This window comes from Artemia franciscana, chromosome 12 (assembly GCF_032884065.1).
Source record: "Artemia franciscana chromosome 12, ASM3288406v1, whole genome shotgun sequence".
Taxonomy (NCBI): domain Eukaryota; kingdom Metazoa; phylum Arthropoda; class Branchiopoda; order Anostraca; family Artemiidae; genus Artemia; species Artemia franciscana.
Genome location: NC_088874.1, coordinates 21,387,376 through 21,412,083, shown reverse-complemented (window position 1 = coordinate 21,412,083; position 24,708 = coordinate 21,387,376). Strand labels below are relative to the sequence as shown.

The window sequence follows — 24,708 nt, the reverse complement described above, 5'->3', positions numbered from 1 at the left end:
AAATTTTAAGTCCCCGTACACCCCTCAAAACTACTTGAAAGTTCTAAATTGCATTCCCCAAGCTGTTCGTGATACACTGTACATATACTATTGTGATAGCCTGAACAGACTGAATCGTTCAATTTACCTCTCCCCGTAAAAATTGTTGGTTCTCTCACCCCCCCTCAAAACACTCCAGAAAAGGTTTAACTTTATCCCCTTAGGCATTCCCAAGATATTGATATTGATAACGAGTTCTGACAAAATAAAAGAACATAATACTTTTTGGTTTCTCAGATACGTGTGTCGTTTCAGATATTTTACCCTGGGGAGATTCTGGGAAATCTTGACCATGGAGAGAACTATAAAAGTAAGGCATGCACAGAAATTTTTCTCGCCGAGGAGAAATTAGGAGAAAAATTTTGGATTTTGGGGAGGAGACAGGGGCTCAAGCTCCCCTCCCTGCATATGCCTTTGCTATGATCGAATAACCAAGATCAATATCGTTGTCCTTTCTACTAAAACCAACCTGTGAAAAATTGGCGATTTAAAAATAACTAAACTTAATATAATTTATATATTTGAAACCAGGATAAAAAGTTGGCTCTTCTAATATATCAATCGGTATTAAAATATCATTTTTTAGAGTTTCGTTTACTATTGAGCTGGGTCGTTCCTTACTTTCAGTGCGTTACCACGAACTGTTTGAAACTATCGGAAAAATATAACATATTAGTGACGCATGGCTGTTTACTAACGCAGTCCGAGTGCTTTGCTTTTGAAATATATTGACTACAATGGACCCGAATAAGGCAAACCGCTGACCCTGGACCCTCAAAAGTTAAAACCCTGGACCTTAAAAGTCAAACACTGGACCCTCAAAAAGTCAAATCCCGGACCCTTAACCCTCAAAAAGTCAAACCCTTGCAAAGACATACTTATGTCTTTGTAAGGAAAAAAGAGAATGAAAGTATTAACTTATTTTTGTCAGTTTGGAAAAAGACCTTATTCGTTTAATAGACATTTACAATCATCTCATTATAAAACTGGTATTTAATGAAAAAAGCAAAACAATTTCTGTAATTCAAGCCGATCTACAAGATAAATTTAGCTAACACCCAAAGCTAGATCTGGCCAAAAGTAGAATTAAATTAGTTATAAATTTAATTAAAGCTAAACAATCAACACATTTTTCAAAAACTCCCAGCATCTTCAAAACAAGGATAGAAGGTACTGACCACTGAAACCTGATACCTTGTTATTAGTATAATCTAATGCGAGGTTTTGAAACAGGCTAAACCTCTTTAAACCTCTTTAGAAACAGGAATGCAAATGCTTTATGGCATTAAGTTCGACTAAGTACAGGCATATAAGCATTCATAAATTACCTGAACTTATAATTAATGAACTTATATTATGAAGCTTATGAACCTATAATTAACGATCGCTAAACCGACACTTACCTGAATTTTTTTTTATCTTTGCTATTAAGAGACATTCAGTCGAGACTAAAATTCTATAAAGCTTTGAAATTATTCCTCCTCAGGTTTTGAGGCACAAATTGTTTGCTCCCCCCCCCTCTGTTCGATTATGATTTACCAGTGTCCCTACGACAAGGACTATATCACAGCTTAAGATATTAATTATCAACAATATGTCACTTAATTAGACTCCAGCTGTCCGATAATATGAGATCCTCCAACACTTGCAATGACTTAGCTAATTGAAATTTGTTACATCATCAATTCAATGTGCTTTTGAATACTGTGTGATGATGCAGCGACTAAACAGCATGCAACGTATTAAAATCAAATTAGTTTATAATACTGTCTACATGATTAATATCTAAGATTTGTCATTTGAAAAGGATAAAAATGAAATACGATGGCTGCTCCCTGTCATATCTTTTATTATGATGACCCCATGTTGGGAGTACACTTATTTCTTGGTTTGCTGTATAGGCTCCCTGGAAAAAGCACAATATATTTTTGTGATTCGTTTTAGTGACCAGTAAAAATGATGTTTTAATTATGAAACCATTTTATAATAAGCTTTACAGTGCTTCGGCGGAAAGTCGAATATCTTAGCTATATATATATATATATATATATATATATATATATATATATATATATATATCCTAAATATAAAAAGTCAATTGACTTTTCCTAAGGAGAAAAGCCGTAAAGTAACTCACTTAACAACAGTCAAAATTGCCATCAAAATGATACTTAACCCTTAACATACCAAGGGAGTTCCATAGAGGGTAATTTTATGATCCTTTGGTGACTATAAGAACTACTTTAACCTGATATTTGTATTATCTCCAGATTACATGACGGTATAATATTTCATTAATTTGCTTGTTACTTTTTTTTTTTTTTTTTTTTAAGAAAAGGGCAAAACGCACTTGTAGTCCTGGCAGGACTTCGCTTAACTTTCTATTTTTTATACTTTTTGACTGTGTCAACCATACTAACTTTGATTTTACTGTTACTTTCGGGTAACACAGTGATAAATGTTTCATTGTTTTATGTATAATGGGTTCTTTAAAAAAAAAGTAGCCGTGACCCCTCCCCCCTTGTATTGCCTGCTTGACTTATTTCTTATTTTGCAATATAAAAACCAATTTTAGCTTAATTTTTTTGCTCCTCCCAGATGATATTACGATAAATATCCCATTGTTATGCGAATATTTTGTTCTTTCAAAAAAAAAAAAAAAAATAAAAACGTACTTATTTGTAGTCCTGGCAGGACCCTGCTTAGTATGCTGCGTCACTCAAGGTGATAGGCTTATTTCTTGTTTCTTTTTAATGCTTATATAATTTGAACTATATTTCTAGGCAGGATGCAATAGTCAGTTTAAGGTTAAGTGACTGCAACAGTCAGTTTAAGGTTGAATGGCTGCAATCGTCAGTTTAATTAGATTCACTATCATAAGGTGGAGTACCCATTTAGATTTGGGAAGGTAGTCGACATATAAATGGGCCGTATTAAGCAACATAAAAGGGATGCTTTGATTACAAATAATTTAAGACAACGAACAAATAATTTTTTTTAGATTCTGTTACAAACCTGACTCACTGGAAGACGGGTTTGCTAGGATGTAAATTTCTGCTCAGCAATGCAGAATACCAGCTCAAGGTAAAATAAGAAAATACTCTAAATGTTTTCATTTTCATATCCTATCCAGCCTACCCCATTGTTGTGGTTAAAATTTTTCCCGAAATTATCTGTTCAGGTATTGAAAAAATGTGGTGGAAAAGGAGCAAAATTATTTTAAACTGATCAAATTTTTGTTTGCGTTTTATTGTCGTGTATTTCTTGTTTATTTTCAATGTCTTTTTTTTTGCTGCCTTTAGCCTGAAAATATACTCTGTGTTACGCGTGCATCCCACTCAATAAAGCTAATCGATTTCGGCCTTGCAAAACAATTGAATGGAAGTGAACCTCTTCGTGTGATGTTCGGAACGCCTGAATTCATTCCACCTGAAATAGTCAGCTATGAGCCAGTAACTCTTGCATCTGACATGTGGGCGCTTGGTGTAGTCTGTTATGTACTGTAAGTGTTTCATTTACCTTTAAGCATTTCAATGCTCTATTTGTAACTTTCTTATCTTTTTCTTGAGGGGACAAAGCAAATATGATGTCTTTGGAAGGCAAACAATTTGTTTCGAGCATTATCATCCGTTAGAATTGATTGCCAGCTGGATTGTATTTAATTTAAATAACTCAGAGTACTTGAGAAGGAGACTTTGGGCCTCTGAAAAAAATCAGAATTCGTGCGATTTACCCAATATTTCAATCATTTCATTTTTGGTATTCCTCTGTTTTATTGTTTTGTTTTTTTCGAAAATCTCTCTCCCCCTCAAAATAAAAAAAAATATTCCCTTTCGAAATAAATTTTTACGTACCTGCTTGCATATTTTAAACTTTAAAAAGTGTTTGAATAATTCTTGTGCAAAAAAAGAACAAGAAAAAAAAACAGAAACATGACTGTTTTCTAAGTCGAAATAATATTGTAGTAACTTCTGTTGTGTTCACTAAGTGTGATTTATTTCCAAGAGACCTTGCATTTCAATGGAAATTGGCAAAATTTTGAAAAAAAGGTTTCTTATATACATTACACGGATAACAAAAGAAATTATTAGAAAAAAAGTGATAAATTTTGGGTGCTGGTAGAGACCTGAAGGCCCTCTCACTGCGTATTTGCCTGGCTACGCTAATGAAACTCAGGAATGAAAAATATAGCTCAAAACAAGGTCTTTGAATATCTTTTCATATTCGTGCTTTTTCTCCTTCTTCTTCCAGTACATCAATCTTACTTGAAATCAAAAAGTGTCATTTTGCCTAGAACCGGATGTACAACCAAAGTTGAATCCTTCTGAGGTGGTTTCAAGCTCATTTTATTTTATTTTCTTATTCGTAAGGCTTGAAAGAATATGGGAAAATGTCTACACCTCTCCTAAGCTTGTAAAATGGTCTATTCCTAAAGATTCCCCAAGATGCAGCATCACCACTTTGCAAATAGTACCCGGATAACGTTATAGTCACAGCTATGAGTAAAAAATTAAGCAAGACTGCAGTTCTAATTATATACCCCTTCTGATTTTGTCACATTTAATATCGTTTCAATTGTTCAACCGAAGCAAAGATTTAAGGCACAGTTTTTCAAAATTAGGAAAGATGGAAGCAAAGGAAATCAGTTTTTCTATCTGCAAGGCTTACTGGGAAAAAGTTCATAGACAGTATTATTAAATGATAGTTTGGGACAAATTTAGTTACTCCAATCTTTCCAAACCCCTGTTTCTCATTTCAATTTCCTGGTTCGGTAGAACAAGTTTGAAGATAAAATCAGGGAAATTGGCATATCATTCCAAAATCCTGACTTTATCTGCTGGCAGGAATATGGTGTGATGCGGGCTTTGTAGATTAATCGCTTATCTATATATATATATTATTTTTTTATATATATATATATATATATATATATATATATATATATATATATATATATATATATATATATATATATATATATAAACGAACTTTTAAATAAATATCAAAAGAATTATCTAGAAATACTTAAAGAAATTTTTAACTAATTTCGGAGGTTCGAGAAATGTTGTCACAGCGCCATTTATTTTGAATTGTGTTTCTAATGGAGCGGATTTTTTTTAACAATTAGCCACATGGTAAAGATGAATTCTATAATTGTTTAGTTCATTCAGGTTTTTTGCAATGTGTTAATATTTGTGATTTGGTAAAATTTATAATATTTAGTTTACCTATTGTTGCTAAAGGGAGGGATATATTAACAAGATAAGCTTGTTTTGGTTTTACTTGGTTGTTTTACATTTGCTGGTTTTTTTTTTCATAGGCATGTATTTTGGGGGTGATACCTGACGCGGGGATGCCATGGATATTCTGTGGTAGCCACAACACTGTGCTGGGTAGAGAAGTTAGAGTGGCGAAACCCTATATAGGCCAGTGTATTCTCCTGATGAGCCCTTATGTTGGGTGTTGCCTCTGAATTATTTGTCTATATTATTTTTTCTATTGTTCGGTAAATGACGACTTATACTTATTGACGACATGACTTCCTGTCCATGGATTATTCTTTATGGTTGATTGTGTGTGGCTATGCTGTTTGACCTATGTGATTGTATGGATGAGTAGGGTTAAGGCCTCATTCAAGTGCTGGTCTATATTAATCACTAATTTAGGAAAACAGTCTTCCTTTTCTCCTTCTGTCTCCTTTTTTTTTTTTTTTTTTTTTGTGCTGTAGCATTGGTGATTTCTCTTTTCATGATATATATATTTATATATATATATATATATATATATATATATATATATATATATATATATATATTATATATATATATATTTTTTTTTGCAAAAATCGCGTTTTTATTGTTGATCGTCTGTAGAAAAATATTTAAGGTTATCAGAAAAATAAACTCATTGGATAGCTCATTGAAATTGGAAGCAAACCTTGTTTAGCTGCGGTTCTTAGTTTTTAGCTATTATGGAGCTTCTTGTAATATTTTACTGTCCGATGGATGTCTGTTTGGTGGGAAACTATAAGTTGAAAAAATTTCCCTTCTCATCCTTAAGAAGAATACGAATGAATGAAAATTCATGGAGATTCACGAAAACACATAAAGAGAGGGGGGGGGGCAAAAATTTTTGTTTACATTACTTCTCGATATAAGATAAATGTCAAAACAGGAAACTTCTCCAATTTCAAGTACATATAATCCGAGTTAACTTTTAAGTGGTAATAAATTAAATGAAGCAAAATATGATGCAATGTTTCTGATAAATGTTCTTAAACACTAGATTGTGCACTAAGTAGACTAGTTAGAATTGAAACAGTTGCAATTTTTCAAAATTTTCTTGTGATTCATTTTAGAATATCAGGATTGTCACCATTCATGGGAGACTCAGATGCCGAGACCTTTTCAAACATAACGAGAGGCGATTATGACTTCGATGATGAAGCATTTTTCAGTATCTCCCAAGAAGCAAAGGATTTCATTGCGTCGCTGCTTGCCATGAAACCAGAGTAATTCTTACTTTTTATCTTCTATAATCTTTTTCACGCACGGACTGAGTAGTAGGGCTTAATTTAATCACCATGTCTAGCCAAGGCTATTTAGTTGGAAGATGGCTCGTGCAAAATTAGTAACCTTGAAAACTAGAACTTTGAGAAGACTTCTAAACTCATTATAATTTGTTTTAATAGTCCACTTTTATGTAATTTGTTGATTTGAATATATACATTCTAAACTGAATCACTTTTTCATTCACGCAGCACCTGATCCAGTATTAATTAATAAAACAGTTTGTGGTAATGAACTGCAAGTACAGGGTGATGTGGAATTGTGCTTTTTTTGCGAGACGAAACATCAAAAATAATCTTTTTTTCTGTTTTGTTTTTATGTCTTCCCAAGGGATAATTGCATCAACCAGAGATCATAGAAGATCGGGGGAGGGCTCATTTGACCGGAAATAAAAAGTTTTTGTGCCTTGTTTAAGTGACAAAAAATATTGTAGGCCAGCTAGCCCCCCTCCCATGCCTCTTTTTTCACAAAGTCGCCCTATGAAAATTTTTAGATAGCCATTTTGTTCAACATAGTCAAAGTATCTAATAACTATGTATTTGAGGATGACTTGACCCCCCATAGTGCCTGCGTGAAATCCTGCAAACTACGAACTTTGTCCATTGTTTACATAAAGTATTAGCTATTGTGAAGTATTCAGACATTTTTCGGGGGGATGTCTCTGGTTGGGGGGGGGGGAGTACGCTGAACGATCTTTTATGGAGATATTTTTAGAGGCGGATGGGAATTTTCCATTGGAGGAGCTGGATTTCCTGGTATTATTTAAAAACGATAAGAAATTAAGAAAAAAACAAGTTTCTCGACTGAAAGTAAAGAGCAACATTAAAACTTATAACAAACAGAAATTATTACATGTATGAGTGGGGAGTACCCTTCCTCAATACCTCGCTCTTTAAGCCGTAATTTTTTTTAAAGATTTTAAAAAGCTTTTTATTCTAATTAAACGGCCCTTGTGTTTCAGGAGCCATTCTTGAATAATTGGAACAAAAAGTAACACTTTAGCACAAACAGCGAGGTAATGAGGAGGGGGCAAGCCCGCTCATGCCCGTAATAACTTTTGTTCGCTTGTAATTTTAATGTTGCTCCTTAGTTTAAGCTGGAAAAAACTTTTTTTTTTATTTAATAAAATTAAGACGAGAAATTTCTTGTATTCTGGCTAAAGATCTGAATTTGTATTATTTTCATTTCATTCCAACTTTCCTCAGAGCTTGTTCAGGCATAATTAGATTTTATATTCGATGATTCGATGACTGTTTATTGGATCTTTTGTATGTATTTTTAAAGGAAAAAAGGAGGAGGGTAATTTTGAGGAGGTATTGGTAGCAATAAGCATAACCAAGTGCAAAGACAAGTGTCTTCTTTGTTTTTCGTGTATCCACTAGCTTAACAGTAAAATAGTCTTTTCCTTTTAGTCTGTTTTCATATCCATTCTTTGCTGCCTTAAAACCTGTTGAAAAGTTTAGGGTGAAAAACTACTTAAAAATTGTATTCAAGCCAAATTGATGGCATTTTCTAAATTTGTTTTGGTAGAAACTAGAAAATATTACACTTCAGTTATTTTCATATTCATTTTGGGTCAGCAAAAACCTGTTAAAATATCAGGATACGAAACGACCTGAAATAGTATTTGAGTCAAATTGGAGGCATTTTACAAGCTCTATTGGCAGTAGCAGCACCATAAGACACTTTGGCCGTTGGCACCATTAGAAAAAAAGACAGATTTGCTTCTAATGGATCATTACAATGAGCATTTAAAGGGAGGCGTATCCAGGATTTTTTCCGGGGGGGGGATTACTTTAAAAAACGTTTTAAAAATACATCAAAAATTGGTTTATAGTCACTTTTTAACGTTTTTACGAGTCGGACAGAAAGTTCGGGGAGAGGAGTCAAACCCTCTACCCTGTAGATACAGCCTTGACCCTCCTAAGTGCAAAGTGGAGTTTTCTAATTTGTCATGGACTGTCAGTTATGCGTGATAAAAACCGGGTTAATCAGCTCTAAAATTAGTCTTTAAGGCAGAAGAACTACTAGCGCACTTGAACAATTTGTTTTTGAATCAGTTCCTGATTAGTTGAAATATGAAACCTCAAATCTTCAGTTCGACGAGTATTTAAATACTATTTTGAAATAGAATCCTTTGAATTGAATGTAATACTTTTTAACTCGTTAGACAATAAATGGATAAATGCTTATTCAAGTGCAAATGATTTTCAGTCAGACATGTAAGATTTTATTCTGAATGGCAAGCAATTACTTATTATAACATCTTATATCATATTATGGATAAATAATCTAAACTCTGAGACTGCAGAAAGATATAAATGTCACATAACTCACATTAGTTATAACAAAACAGAGTTCTTTTTGTTATTCTAACGGCGTATACTACCATCTATACAAAGATATGACATCTGTTATTTCCCAGTGTGAACAGGAAATAGTAACCAATTAGAATCAGTTATCTTATGCAAAATACTTGTTTCATATTGATGAATATAAAAAGTCTGGTGACAACCTGTTGGGGAATCTTCGTACTAGAATAAAAGAAGGATATATATGGGATCAAGTTTTTTTTCATATCTAGGATTCTCAGAAAAGACTCGCTATCGGCCTTAAAGTGCTGAGGGCATCAAAATTGAAAGATTTTTTATCCCTGTAGACCTATCTTAGGTCTGTTTATGCCTGACAATTGGGACTCTCAGAGATTGTTTTTTCAACTGTACCCTCAAAGGAAAGTCTTCTTAACCTATTTGGTACCATTTGTTTTTTTGTTTTTTTTTTGTTTTTGTTTTTTTAATTTGATCTCTGATTGAAGTGTGAACTCTTTAATTTCATGTGGAGCTGTTTTTCGTAAAAATTCAGATTCTTCTTCGTTTTCTAAGACATATATAGCACCGTATGTTTTCACGTAATCAAGTCAAAGAATCAGGATTTATTTTCAACGTAGTTGGTGCTTGAAGCCTTTGACAATTTTACTTAGCACACACATCATCACAATTTATAATTTCAAAATAATATCTTCAAATTGAGACTGGTAGAATTCCACTGTAAAAACTGTCCAACATTATCATTCAAAACCATAGTGCAAAAACATGAACCCATTTGCTTGATTCTAACGCTGTGACAGGGAGGTTATTGAGATAGCCTTGCATAAAGTGTAACACGCTTCATCTACCGCTTTTTTTATGATCATCTGTTGCTGATTAAGATATTGCAACTGAGATTTCGGTAATTCGTGCCATTTCGTGCTACCTGTGCTACCAGAATTAATTACTCCTTTCTAGACCTATTTTTTACCTGAATAAAAAATCTATTGCTATTCCCTTGTATCTAGTACACTAGATGCATGTATTTGAAATACTTTAAGCTTGGAATTCATCAAATTCATCTCTAACAATGTAGGATATATAATGGCATTGAATAGTAGAAATGGGATTGTCAGAGGGGAAAACGTCATGCTATACTGATCTTTTACAGTTAACTTGTTTCATTGTTTCTCTCTAGACAGCGACTGACAGCAACAGATTGCTTAAAACACAGATGGCTCTCTCAATCACCTACAAAAATGAAGTCTACCAAAATTTCTACTGACAAACTAAAGAAATTTATTATTCGAAGAAAATGGCAGGTACGACCCTCAAATTTTTCATTTTGATTTTAAGACAGATACGCAAGATTCATATTCTATCTAGGAATTCAACAAGGGACATCTATAGTTCCTTTACTTTTTTAAGTCATAACTTTGCGCATATCTTCAAATTTGTCGTAGTCACTCAGGTCCTATGACGATTAAAATAAAACTGTTTATAATATTCGAAGGGACCTTAATATCTGTAATCAGTGAAACTTAAAAAAGGGAAGACTCAAAGCAGTATCCCAGCAAACTAACTTATATTTTTTTTAAAATTCCAAACATGTAAAAACGATAGATCGGTAACTTTGATATGTAATGAAATTAGAACATCGAAATAAAATGCACATGATTTTGGGAACAGGGAAGAGGAAAAGGAATAACCCTTAATAACAGAATTTTTATCAAGATGGAATTTATGCTATAAAATTTAGCTTGTCTGAGAACTAAATGACGAATGTTTTTCTCCTCTTAGAAGCTTTTATATTTTTTTACCGTAATTTTTTCTTGCAATGATTCTGTTATACTAATGGTCTTATAAATAATAGGAAAGGACTCATTCAAAGGAAGATGTCATTGTTTATGGAAAGAAAAAGATAGTTTGATATTGAAAAGCCCGTCCCTTTTATTTTTTTTCCACAAAGTGCTCTCTAGTGTTTTAGAAAAAAGTGAACAAAGTTGCACTTAATTCAGAGACACGTAGTCCTTTCAAAAATATCAAGAAGCTATATATGTTATTTCCTAATTAGAATAAGGTCCAGCCACACGGTATATTTTTGAGTGAGGAACAGTTATAGGTTAAATATAAGGAACGGTTACATAGAATCTAAGCTGTAAACTTTATTTTTTCGGCTAGAAACTTATTTAAAATCTTCCATAATAAAAACATAGAGAGTAGGGTCTGATTAGTTCTAATCCCTCTGAATTTAGAAAAGAAATATGTTACTTTCATTATCATACGGAATTTGTCAGGGGATAATTAACAATGATTAACTCCAAATTAACAATGATTAATAAATGATAGTTGGCAAATAATACCAAACAAATTGAAATATGCGATTTATAACATTCTTCTTAAAAGTAAACCATTAAATAATGTGGGTAATAAAGTTACACAATCAACAGGGGACTAGATTAAATACAATACCTAGGAGAATTACAGCAGCAGTAGAAGTAAGTAAGTGGATTGTTTCGCAACTAAATAATCAATTTCATATTCATTTTATTTTATCTATTCGCTTCAGTGTCCTTATCAAAGCAACTCTATATAGCTTCTGTAGTACTCAATCACAGCCGCAACAATTGCATATTTGTATACTATTTTTATATTTCTTGGTTTTAGATTTTATTCAATTCCAGGCTAGTTTAGACTTTATCTTTATTTCTCAGCGTTGAAACAATACAGGCGAAATATTCACGTCGTTTTAGCGAAAGGGACACGCGCGTAGAATATTTGAGTAAATAAGCTAACTAGAAATAAAATGCTAAGAGAAAACCAGAAGAATTTTGCGAGTAGCTCTTCGTCATCAACATCCAGAGCAACTTCTGTGACCTGTCTCATGTCACAACCCTATTGCTAAAAAAGATAAAAGTTATGGATGGAGGAAATGTGTCACTAACACTCAGTCGTGGCTAATGAAAGCCATGATTGCATATTCAAATGGTTCAACAGAAGTACTTTAGCTAGAATAGAATACATTCAAGCTAACATAAATGATTGTAAAATGGTCTTGCCTAGTATTTCCTACCCCCTAATTCTTGGGTATATTGCTATTTTGTCTTCTCTTTTACTTCTCACCTTTCTTGCTGTCTTTCAAGTCCTTTTGCGGTCCTTCTCTATCTCTTTATAACCTAGATTTTAGTGATATTTTAAAATGATAAATGTTTTTGCTCGTCTCTTTCAGAAAACTGGCACTGCAATTCGCGCCATCAGTCGTATGGCTAGCATGTCTTCTCGTCGAAGCTCATCTGCTTCTTCGCGGAGAACATCTCGTCTAGATAGTCTCTCTGATGAATTAGATATTAGTAATTTGGCGCAACTTGCGTCAGTACAGCTTGGAAATAAGCCCTCTAGTGCAAAAATCCCGCGAAATAATACATCCTCTGCTTACTCAGAGCGAAGTGATTCTGGATACAGTGATGTTTTTAATTCTATACCTCGACTGCGACACCAAGAGAGTATTGTAGAAGAATTTGTAGCAAATGGAGAGCTTGTCTGTGATACTGGGCATGACAATGCTAAAGCAACGAGTCAGCTGTGAATGCAGATTATTGAAACTAGTCAGTTGATATTCTGTAGCTTAAGAGCATTTAGAGCATTTTCCTATTCTCTTATAGAATGAGCGGTTTTATTATCTGTATTTGCTGCTGTGAACTTTTATTTTATATTATAGCTCTAAAGTAAAATACCTTTTCTTTCAGTCTTAAGTTTATAAAATTAGAAGCCCTTTTTAAGGGGCTGAAGGACAACCAGCTTTCCTCCGATGCACTTTTTGCGTGGATTTTTCCGTGGAGGAGTAGCCAGATTTCATGGCACTACTTAAAAAACAATCAGAAATTAAATTAAAAAAACAAGTTTTTACAAATGAAAGTAAGGAGCAACATTAAAACTTAAAATGAACAGAAATTATTAAGTATATCAGGAGTTATTCCTCCACAATACCTCGCTCTTTACGGTAAAGTTTCAATTCTGTCCTAATCCTTTGAGAACGACTCCTGAAAGACTATGTTCGCTTAACTAAAATAATAAGAAGTTTTTTTTTACTAAACAACCTTAGCGTAAAGAGCGAGGTGTTGTGGATGAGCAACACCCTCATATACGTAATAATTTTTGTTCGTTTTAAGTTTTAATGCTGTTCCTTACTTTCAGTTGAAAAAACTTGTTTTTTTTTTAATTTCATTATCAGTACGATCAAGGGCGCCAGCAGAAAATTTTCAAGGGGGGGAGCAACTGCCGAAATATCAGTGGTGGTTTGGTGACAGGGAATATACTTCAGGATTTTTTTCGAAGGAATAAGTTTATTTTATATACTTTTAGGAAAAACTCTCAAATAAAAAGAGCGATCAAATTGTATGCAAAATGAAACAAAATAACGACAAATTTTAAACGACAAGGATTCCTGTTAAAGGGATCAATAATATATTTAGTTATTATGCATTTAATTTAAAAAAAAGGTCAAATTAAAACCAAAATTACAGAAACATCTGTTGCTTCCGTAGATTATAACAGATGTAGACTTGTCTTTATGCAATTTTCTACGCCTTCATTCATTTCACGATTCATCATTTCAGAGAACCTTACCATAGATGTCTCAAGCTCCAATTTTTAAAATGCGGAATTTAGTTTTTTTTTTCCAGAAGAGACATCGTCGATGCATGTCTATTTTTTTCATTTTTTCCCAGGCTGATTGTATCAAACTGAAGGTCCAAGGTAATTAGGGGGGGGGGGAGTTCATTCGAAACGTTACATTTCCATATCTATCAGCACATAGGTGAAAAAGGCAAGGCAGGTCATTATCACCCCGCCAGGAGACTTCTTGGGGATGCCAAATTCTGCTAGGAACCTCGTTTTAAGCAATTTTAAACGGTGTTATTTTTTTGTCTGTTTATATGAAGTACTTTAATGTATATAAAGAAATACGTGTAATGTGTTTATCGATATGAAAATCCTATTATAGAGGTTGTGATGGCTTCAGTTATATAGAAGATGAAAAGTCTCAGAGAATTTCCATCCATACAAACAATAATACTTTTCATCCAACGAAAAATCCCTAGGAGTAACATTAGCAAGGGATTTTTACCAAAGCTACTATTCACCGCCAATTTGAAGCATATTCAAGTTTCATCCGAAATTAATATTGCAAATCTAAACGTAGTACGATACTAATCAACGTACAATTATTAAGGAGGAGCAGTCTCCTCCTTAGCTCCTTACTGTTTACTGTGAGGTTTGGCTCTTTTCAAATTTTTAAAGAAAATTTGTAATTGAAAAGATAAGATATTTCAAAGCACTAAAAAAACTCTTGTTTACCTGGCATTGTTGAGAAGAGGCAGTCCCCCAAGAGAGTAATTTATGTTTGTTTTAAGTTTTAAGCTTGCTCCTTACTTTAGTTGAAAAACTCTCTCTATTCGTTTAATTACATTTCATGAAACTGTAAAGTTTTATCAACACAATACTCTTGGTAACGCAGCAAAAGACGATCAATATTTCAAGGATCTCTATTTGGATTTTGATGGATAATCAAACAGTTCGAGGTAACGAACTGTAAGGAGCGACCCAGCTCAATAGTAATTGAAACTTTAAAAAACGGAATTTTGATGCCAATAGATATATCAAAAGAATTGGTTTATTATGCTGATTTCAAATATATAAATTTTGTTAAATTCATCTTACCCATCAAGAGCTACGAGCCTGAGAAAATTTGCCTAGTTGTCGAAAAAAGGGGAAAAGACCCCCTCCAAGCTATACAACTTTAATGAAAGTCACACCATCGGATTTAACGTATCAAAGAACCCTGCTTCGGAGGGGTGAATATCACACCATCGGATATAACGTATCAGAGGACGCTACATTAGAGGGGAACCCTGCTTTCAAGCTCAAATTTGCAAAAATGTTGAATTTTGTAATTTTTGCAAGAAGAAAGATCACGGATGCGTGTTTATTTGTTTCCTTTTTTTGGGGGGGGGATTTTTTTTCATGGGTGATTGTATCGACCCAGTGGACCTTAAAGTTTGAGAACGAACTCATTATAGCGGAAATGAAAAGTATTACTGCCCTTTTTAAGTGACCAAAAAATTCCGATGGCAGCTAGGCTCCCTCCCACACTACTTTTGTCCCAAAATCGTCTGATCAAAATTTTGAGAAAGTTTTTTTCTTCAGCATAATTGAAAGGCCCAATAACTATGTCTTTAGAGATAAAGTGACCCCTTAAATCCCCTGGGGGAAGGTTTTTTAAGTTATGAAATTTACCCATTGTTTAATTTGGTAACTCTTCAGGCCTGTCTGTGATAATGACCCCAATAAAACCAAAATCTATTTTGTTATACTTAGACATCTTTCCACTGTTCCAGAAATTAAAAAGCAATTTGATTTAAATACTTCTGTTGCAGAAATAATTCATTTCTTGCGGTACACTGAGAAGGCTGCTATTCCTACCCGTCAAGTGAGATTGGGTTGTGAGGTTCCCATCTGGGCACAAATTCCTGATCTGGTTACGGCGTACAATCATGCCAAGTTCTGGCAGCGTTCATGTACGTCCCTATCAAGGTATCGTTAATGCTCTTTGACTGAAAACTAAACGCAAATTTTCAAAGTGCTTATCAAAACACTAGCTGATCATAGTGATAATCAAACAGTTCGTGGTAACGAACTGTAGTAAGGAGCGACCCGGCTCAATAGTAACCAAAACTCTAAAAAATGGAATTTTGATACCAATAGCTACATCAAAAGAATCGCATTTTAATGCTGGTTTTAAATATATAAGTTTCATCAAGTTTAGTCTTACCCATCAAAAGTTACGAGCCTGAGAAAATTTGCGTTATTTTAGAAAATAGGGGGAAACGCCCCCTAAAAGTCATAGAATCTTAACGAAAATCACACCATCAGATTCAGCGTATCAGAGAACCCTACTGTAGAAGTTTGGAGCTCCTATCTACAAAAATGTGGAATTTTGCATTTTTTGCCAGAAGGCAGATCACGGATGCGTGTTTATTTGTTTTTTTGTTGTTTTTTTTTTCCCAGGGGTGATCGTATCGACCCAGTTGTCCTAGAATGTTGCAAGAGGGCTCATTCTAACGGAAATGAAAAGTTCTAGTGCCCTTTTTAAGTGACCAAAAAAATTGGAGGGCACCTAGGCCCCCTCCCACGCTAATTATTTTCCCAAAGTCAACGGATCAAAATTCTGAGATAGCCATTTTATTCAGCGTAGTCGAAAAACCTTATAACTATGTCTTTGGGGACGACTTACTCCCCCACAGTCCCCGTGGGAGGGGCAACAAGTTACAAACTTTGACCTGTGCTTACATATAGTAATGGTTATTGGGAAGTATACAGGCGTTTTCAGGAGGATTTTTTTGGTTTGGGGGAGGGGTTGAGAAGAGGGAGATATGCTGGGGGAACTTTCCTTCGAGAATTTGTAATGGGAGAAGAAAATTTCCATGAAGGGAGAGCAGGATTTACTAGCATTATTAAAAAAAAAACAATTAAAAAATAAAAGTGAAAAAGCTTTTTCAGCTGGAAGTAAGGAACAGCAATAAAACTTAAAACAAACTGAAATTATTACCCATATGAGGGGCTCACCTCCTTCTAATACCTCGCTCTTTACGCTAAAGTATTTTCGGTAATTTCAACTACTTATTCTACGGCTTTTGTGATTCAGGGGGTCATTCTTAATGAATTGGGATAAAATTTAAGCTTTAGTGTAAAGAGCGAGGTACTGACGATGGGGCGAATCCCCTCATATATGTAATAAAAACATGAGAATACAAAAGTTCTTTACGTAAGCTAATTTATAAGTTACGTAAATCTTTTACCAATAAAAAGATTCGTAAAAAATTAAAAGTTCTAGTTGCCTTTTTAATTAACCAAAAAATCGGGGGGCAACTAGGCTTCGTCCCCCGCTATTTTTTTCTCAAAATCATTCGATCAAAATTATGAGAAAGCCATTGAGCCAAAAAAAAAATATGCAAATTTCGTTTTGATCATTCCTCTGCGGAGAGCCAAAATCAAAACATGCATTGATTCAAAAACGTTCAGAAATTAAATAAAAAAAACAAGTTTTTTCAACTGAAAGTAAGGAGTGACATCAAAACTTAAAACGCACAGAAATTACTTCGTATATGAAAGAGGCTGCTTCCTCATCAACGCCCCGCTCTTTACGCTAAAGTTTTTTACTGTTTTAGAAAGAAGAATTGAGAGAAAGAGTCAAACTTTAGCGTAAAGAGCGGGGCGTTGATGAGGAAGCAGCCTCTTTCATATACGAAGTAATTTCTGTGCGTTTTAAGTTTTGATGTCACTCCTTACTTTCAGTTGAAAAAACTTGTTTTTTTTATTTAATCATTGAAAATAACTCAAAGACAATCAAAAGCAAATATAGAAGTTAATCAAGAAGAGAAAAAGAGAAATGTAAACAGGAAAAAACAGCTCTTTGAAAGTGAGTGAACTCGTAGTTCAAGGCAAAATTCTTTCCGCTCGACCAAGAGCTAGAATGTAAATTTGAGCTATAATTATACCCCTATTTACAGTACACTTCAAACGATACAAGCTTAGTTATGTCAGTCTCGAAATTTGATATTTGTTATAAAAACTGCAAAAGAAATATTCGAGAGGCGCTGATCTAATATATGGCTAGTTTGTTGATCCAACATATATCCCTGTTATACCAGATGATATTAGTTGGGGTTTAATGCTCGATATATTCTGTGTTTGTCTAATAACATTTGTGTCTGATACTAAATCTATGAATAAATTTCTGGTCTCGCACATCTCTGAGATATTTCCTGAAGGGTGCGGTATCCAGGATTGTTGGAAACATCTGTACACCTTTGTAGTGGTTAGCCATAGAAATAGCTGATTCAAATTCAAATTAGATCTGTACCACACTATGTACCTCATCATAGTACTCCAGTTGTGGCGTACTATAATTTTTGTTCAGTGTCGGTGGAAGTATCTGTTTCCTTTTGTTTTTAGTGTTGTATATGTGCTTTCTTTTATTACTAAATTCATTTTTCTTTTTATACTCCATCTTTGTAATTTTGTTTACTTTGTAAAAAAAAATCATTCATTCGTTCGTTCATACCCAAGAGAAGAAAATTTTCAAAAAATCTTGTGTTATATTTTATTTCGATTGATAGATGTATTACATGACCTTGTAAATAAAGATATAGTTTTTGTTAAAAATAGAGGACAGTAGAGACCACTTGACCACAAATGACTACTAAACTTCAGATATCGAAACCATTATGCAACTTCTTTGCCTTTGTAATGATTTTTCTTTATATATCCGATGCAATAAGCGTGATTTTGCCAGGAAACTCAGCTATGGCGACAAAGTGAAAGACATTGCGAGTCGCCGAAATGGAATGTAGTCCATACGGTTGATGAGGATTTTGTAGCTGCGGCATTGGCTGCAATAGCTAGTAGTATGATAATTCGGGCTAAAAATATAAGAACTAAGTGCGTTGGCACAATTCAAATGGACGCTGATTTTGATGTTTTTCAATTATACGTGCTTGTTGAAAGTCTATTTTCTGTGACCTGCTTTATAGTTGTGCAGCTAAAGTATAAGACAATGAATGACCTTGATCGTTCAGAGAGGCAGTCGAAATTATGTAAGATATTAATACAAAATCAGCCCTTATAGAGATAACGGAGAAACTTATTTGAGCCCTATCTATAATAACCTTATTAATTCAGATTTTTCTCTTTTGCATTGAAACATTTTCAAAACCTAATAAAATGTAAGATGATACTAGACCTGGTAAGCGATAAGCTTTCAAGAAGACACTAAATAGAAGAACTCAGATTTATTCTCTTGAATTGGCATTGAATATCGGATTTTCGATCAGCTTAGCTACCCCTTCAAGGTTGTATGGTGAGGGTCTTTTTTTATTTTAGTGAATGTTTTTTATGGTTTGTTTTTACATTTATAGTTTTGCACTGAGCACGGTTGATCAGAGGTCTTGGCTGAAATATGTGCATTGTATTTTCACCGACTAGAAATATCTATAAGAGACTGTAAGGAAAATGATTTATTTCACTTCTCAACCGAGAAAGAAGAGCTTGCGAACGTGCCAGCAAATAAATAATGGAATCGAACAACCTTGAAATTTCGATCGTATACACATTCTAATTCTTTTTCAGTATTCGATAGTAGTGACAAATAGCCAAAAGAGTTGTTTTTGCCTTTGGCACGTCAAAGCCTTCATGGAATCTGGACTGTTTGTCTCAATGGTCAATCTCTTGGAAGATTAGCTTTTCAAAAAACTTACCAGTAAAGGAGAAAACGGAGATTGGTCGGTACGATTTACGAACCTATGGGTTTTTACCCGTCTTTCAGACACAGGTAACAAGACTTTTCGAAAATAAAATTGGAACATATTGCCTAGCAGTAAAAGCTTGAAATAATAGTGACAAATATTTTTTAAGAACTGGGGTGGCGGACAGGAGATGCTTAGTTTTACCCCTTTTGATTGTAGGGCTTTACCATGTTTCATTAGACAAATTTGGGTTCGGCGAGCTGAAGAAAATATTTCTGGTGGTCAAGTTTCCACTTGTATTGGAGTAGAACATGTTTAATAGTGGCTTCAACTGGAGAAAAATCATAGGAAAAAAGCGATGAAAAATATTTTTTCCAGGCAGCGACATCCATCGGGTTCAATGGCAAAAACGAATTTGTTTTCACCTTCAAAACTCTCTTAAAGAGATGCTGGGGGCCGTTTCTTAGGTCATGTAAGCTAGTAAGGATTTTTATTTCAAGGATGAGCTAGTTAGTACCGACTGACTACAATCGAAAGAATATCAAATTTGAATAAAAGTTACCCTTTATTGTTAAAACTTGAACCAAACTTAGCTTTATGGATCCTATCCTTTTGCACACCCAAAATAAAAACAATAAAATATGCTCTCCATAATATGTAGCCAATTCATGCCGATGATTGTTCCTTTTAGCAGGAAATTGGTATATTCCAGCAAAACAGTAAAAATCAGTAAAAATTGCATAAAACCATTCGGTAAATTTCTAGTTAATTGACTTTTTGCTATCTCAGAAAGGGTTTAGGTTAGGAAAATGAAACTTTCAGGGATGAATCTACAGACTAAGTATGTCCTGGGAAGGTATTTTGAAGCGACTACCTCCACTCCTTCTTCCTCTAGAGGGCCCTGACCTTTGATGACCTTTGAAAATATGTGTGTTATAAAGTGAAACCTTGCAAAATAGATTTTCTGCTTAATTAAAGTACAACAAAATTGTTTTCAGCTTCATAAATTTGCTCAGTTCTATTTTATAAAGTTTTAAAGATATGCAAATACATTTCCTAAATTATAAAAAAAAAAACAACCTTGATATGGCTCAAAATTTTACTCAAAAAACAGGAATTGCATTTTCAGAACTAAAGGCAGAGAAAGGGCAGCTGGTAACTGAAAATTAAGGTAAAACGTTGTTTTGTCAAAATTTCAATAGGTATAAACCCATCATGTAGGCAAATTTCAGGGCCCTCCAGAGGGAGAAGGAGTAGAGATGGGCAATTTAAAATACCTTCCCAGGACATACTTTAGCCTGTAGACTCATCCCTGAAAGTTCCATTTTCCTAACCTAAACACTTTCCAAGATAGCAAGAAGTCAATTAACTAGAATTTTACCAAACTATTGCCACAAGTTCCATTTTCCTGTATAATTTAATGTATAATTTACTAAATTTAGCATTTTTATCTTGTAGAACACATCCAGAGAACCTGCATTCATAGAAAATAGAACGGAAAAGTAACAATACTGACGAGCTCTTCTGTTCTTTTTTGTTTTCAAAACTCTTAAAATTACAAAGCCCGAGTTAGGTTTTTTCTCAGGAGGAGGCAAAAAAGACTTTGCCACCCCTGCCTCACCGTCAATGCTGTAAATACCACAATTTTTCCTATAAAGATTATAATTAAAGCTCGTTTTGCCGTCCCCTGAGTGTGCTGTCCGGGGCACTGGCCCACTTTAGCATCTCTCAGATTTAGACATGGTTAAACTGATCCTTAGGAAATGAACAAATGGGAAAAAAAGAAACTACACATTGTTTTTTCCAAAGTTGCTGTCGGAGAAGGAAAATAAAAAGTGGCTGTTAATTTTTCTAATGCATGTTAGAGCAGAAAAAAATATTATCCTGCTCCTTTTTATTCCCAGCTTCCGAAAGACAAATAGTCTTGACAAGCTTTTCATGATTCTGAACGAATGAGAAAGTCAAATATCGGTAAAAGGCCTTCAAAATTATCATCGATGACTGTATTTCCGCCTTATATTTAGGGGAGGGGGTCCGGGAGCTTCGCCTTTACACCTAATAACTCTTTTTGCGCGTATTCAGGGTAAAATCTGCCATTTAAAAAAAAAAAAGTAGAGATTAGAGCCTATTTACAAGAAAAAGGAACAGAAAATAAAGTAGTTTACAAAACTGAAAATTGAGTTGAGATAATGATAGTTTAGGGGTATTACAAGCATCAAATTTCACCAGAATTGCACCTGGTTTCGGCAGGAAGGATATCGCAGAAAAATTACTTTTAGGCACTGGTCTAGCCTGTTGGTCAAGCCGTAACAGTGGCAGAAAAAGTGATTTATTTGAATTGACAAAAGACTGTGGGTGTGTTCCAGGAACTTACTGCAGTAACCCAATGGTTACTATTTCCGTTCCTAGCGGGAAAATGGTTACTGCCCAACCCGCTGGGAACGAGAATAGTAACTGCCGGCAGTAACCGCAGTAAGTGATTTTCTTACCGTGCTCAAAAGAATGGTTAGCGCAGTAAGTACATAATTCATCTTCTTCAACAAAAATCTCATTCAACAAAAAATAAATATGGACAAGAAAGAAGTAATGGAATATCAAGTTATTTGCTTGGAAGAAGGTGGGACGGTGATTTTGCAAAGGAAAGAGGGATCTGAGCCAGGTTAGTAAATCACCATATTTTGGGTTCAACATTAAAGGACACCCTGAGTAGTCGGCTATCTATTAGCAAGTAGGTTAAATCAATGAAAAACTTATTATTTAATTTAAAGATTTCCATGTTTTCTGGCATATCCAGGCATAATTGTTACCTTAAATTGCCATTTTGAATCATTCTAAGGATTGACTTCTTCCAGGTAACATTGTGAGGCTCCATTAAATTGCCACATGGGAGCATTCTAAGCATTGACCCCTTTTAGGCTCTGTAAACAGGCCTAGGTGAAGTATTACAGATAAGTTGAGGATTTATGGGCTGCCAAATCATTATTCTGAGACTGTCTTTAATCCTATTGAAGAAGTAGACTATTCAGAGTCTATTCCAAATGATGGTAATTTTATCCAGTAAAATTCTAGTTGATTGACTTCTTGCTATCACTGAAAGGGGTTAGGTTAGGAAAATGAAACTTTCAGGGATGGGTCTACAGGCTAAAGTATGTCCTGGGAAGGTATTTCAAAGTACACATCTCTAATCATTCTTGCTCTAGAGGGCCCTGACCTTTGATGACCTTCAAAAATAGGCTATGTGTGTCATAAAAGTGAAACCTTACAAAATAGATCTTCTGCTGAAATGAAAGATCTTCTGCTGAGTACAACAAATTGTTATCAGCTTCACAACTTTGCTCAATCCCAATTTATAAAGTTTTAAAGATATGCAAATACATTTTCTAAATTTTGAAAAAAAAATATGTTGATATGGCTCAGAATTCTACTCAAATAACAGGAATTGAATTTTCAGAACTAAAGGCAGAGAAAAGGCAAATGGTACCTGAAAATTAAGGTAAAATGTTGTTTTGTCAAAATTTCAATAGGTATAGACCTGTCATGGAGTCAAATTTCAGGGCTCTCTAGAGGGAGAAGAAGTGGAGGTGGGTACTTTAAAATACCTTCCCAGGATATACTTTAGCCTGTAGACCCATTGCTGAAAGTTTCATTTTCCTAACCTAACTTCTTTCTGAGATAGCAAGAAGTAACTCAACTAGAATTTTACCTTTTATTTGTCTGGTAAAAAACATCCTTCAAATTTTAAATATGCTCTAATTCTACAGGAGCAAAAAAAAAATGCTTTTTAAAATTGCCATCAAGAGATTAAATATCAGCTAAATTGCCTGAGTAAAGCAAACCTAGGGAGCCAAAAAACTTGAAATATGCTTAACTGCTTCTTCAACAGTTGCAAATGATCTGACAAAGAGTTAAGTACAGAATTTAAGCCAGAAAGGCCTTTTATGCTTTTCTATTCTCACCAGAATGAAACACAAATCCAATGTTGACTTGCACAAAAAACTCCAGGTAAGTTGTAATAATTGGTTCTTTAGCCTGATGTAGTTGCTATTTGTTGCTATGAGTGCATTGTTTACAATGGGAGCTTAAAGTTGTCATGACAAGCTGCATGGTTGTGTGTACAACCCCTTAGGCAATTCTCTCTTCTTTATATGCTTGTTGTTTAAGAATGATCAAACTTTACAGTAATTGCCTTTCATGACTTACAGTTTAAAATTTGTTAATGTTTCATTGATTGCAGGAGGGCTAGAAAGATGGACATTAGAACAAGCTATGAATTTGAAAATTGACGTAAAAGGAATACCATTTTATGATTTATACAAGCAGGCTGCAGCTGCTGAGAGTTAGCAGACTATGGAAGAAACAACCCAAGAGAAAGTTGCAAAGAAGTTTTGTTCTGGGAAAGATATTGGTAAGTTAGTTATGGTTTCAGATCATAGCTGCAGAGAAGAGAAGATTGATGCCAGATGCACATTTGTCTGCACATTTTGTCTGCCAGATGCAGACAAAAATGTGAACAGCAGTCACATTAGCTGGGAAATGAGGAACAGATAAAATTTCATTTTGTCTGTTGCTCATTTCTTGACAATATTACTGAGTGGTCACAGATAAGCACTAGAGTCCTCATTGATAAATAATATGTGCTTGTATATATATAGCTTGTTGCTACTTATTTTTCTCTGGGAATACAATGTTTGATGTGGCATAAACCAAAGGAAGGACCTGTAGGCCTAGAGAAAAATATATTTAAAAAACCGATTTTTTATAATTGCACAATAATTATAGCTTACACAATTTTACATGCAGTCCTGCTCTACTTTACCCCCAACCCTCTTAATATAGAAATATATAGCTGAAGTTACATTTTTCCCATTGATTCTGCCAATCTATCCCTCAACCTTTAACTCCCTGTTAATTGAAGCAACTGTGACAAAGCAAGAATGGAGGAAAAGGTAACAGGTGACAGAATACATTGGAACTACATAATTTTGGCTGTATATTTGCACATTAGGCAGGTTGGAGGTAAATTATAGTGTAGAGATGCATGCTTTTCCCTTTGGTGTGTAGGCTAAGTAGAAGGTCACTTGTACCTGATGCTGTCCCTGTTGTTTTTAGTTGGATGGGAAACATCCAAAGAAAGTTTCCTTTGAAAAGGAAAGGTGAGATTGAATTTGTCAAAGCTTGAAGGTTTGCCCCTTCAGTCTGTTTAAAGGAAAATGGATTCGTAATTGAAGCTTTGTTCATTTCAATCTTAAGGGTGACCTATATTTGTGACAATTCATTAAATGGTTGTAAAGGGATACTTTTGTTTATTCATTTGTCTTCTTTGTTTTCTAAGAGTTTTTTTAATCTTTAAATTGATATCCATTTCTTACAAATTTTTATTGATACCAGAGGTCCATTTATAAGTTTTCACCTACTTTGTAATCCCTGGTCTCACAATTACAGTTAAATTTTCTGAAGCTAGGAAACATAGAGCTCCTATCTATTTAAAGTTAA

General features: G+C 34.2%; 1 protein-coding gene and 1 long non-coding RNA gene across 5 annotated transcripts in view; one reads left to right on the top strand and one right to left on the bottom strand.

Annotated features, from left to right (window-relative positions):
• The window catches only part of LOC136033839 (myosin light chain kinase, smooth muscle-like), a 116,027-nt gene extending 103,368 nt beyond the window's left edge, over nt 1–12,659 (top strand). For all 4 annotated transcript variants that reach the window (XM_065714787.1, XM_065714784.1, XM_065714786.1 and 1 more), the window contains exons 11-14: nt 3,342–3,541; nt 6,398–6,550; nt 10,113–10,236; nt 12,144–12,659. In XM_065714787.1, the coding sequence (XP_065570859.1) occupies nt 3,342–3,541; nt 6,398–6,550; nt 10,113–10,236; nt 12,144–12,500 (834 nt within the window). In that variant the 3' untranslated portion in view covers nt 12,501–12,659. The remainder of the gene's footprint in view (nt 1–3,341; nt 3,542–6,397; nt 6,551–10,112; nt 10,237–12,143) is intronic.
• LOC136033842 (uncharacterized) overlaps nt 1–24,708 on the bottom strand; it is a 28,048-nt gene that overhangs the window by 1,441 nt on the left and 1,899 nt on the right. The window lies entirely within an intron of this gene.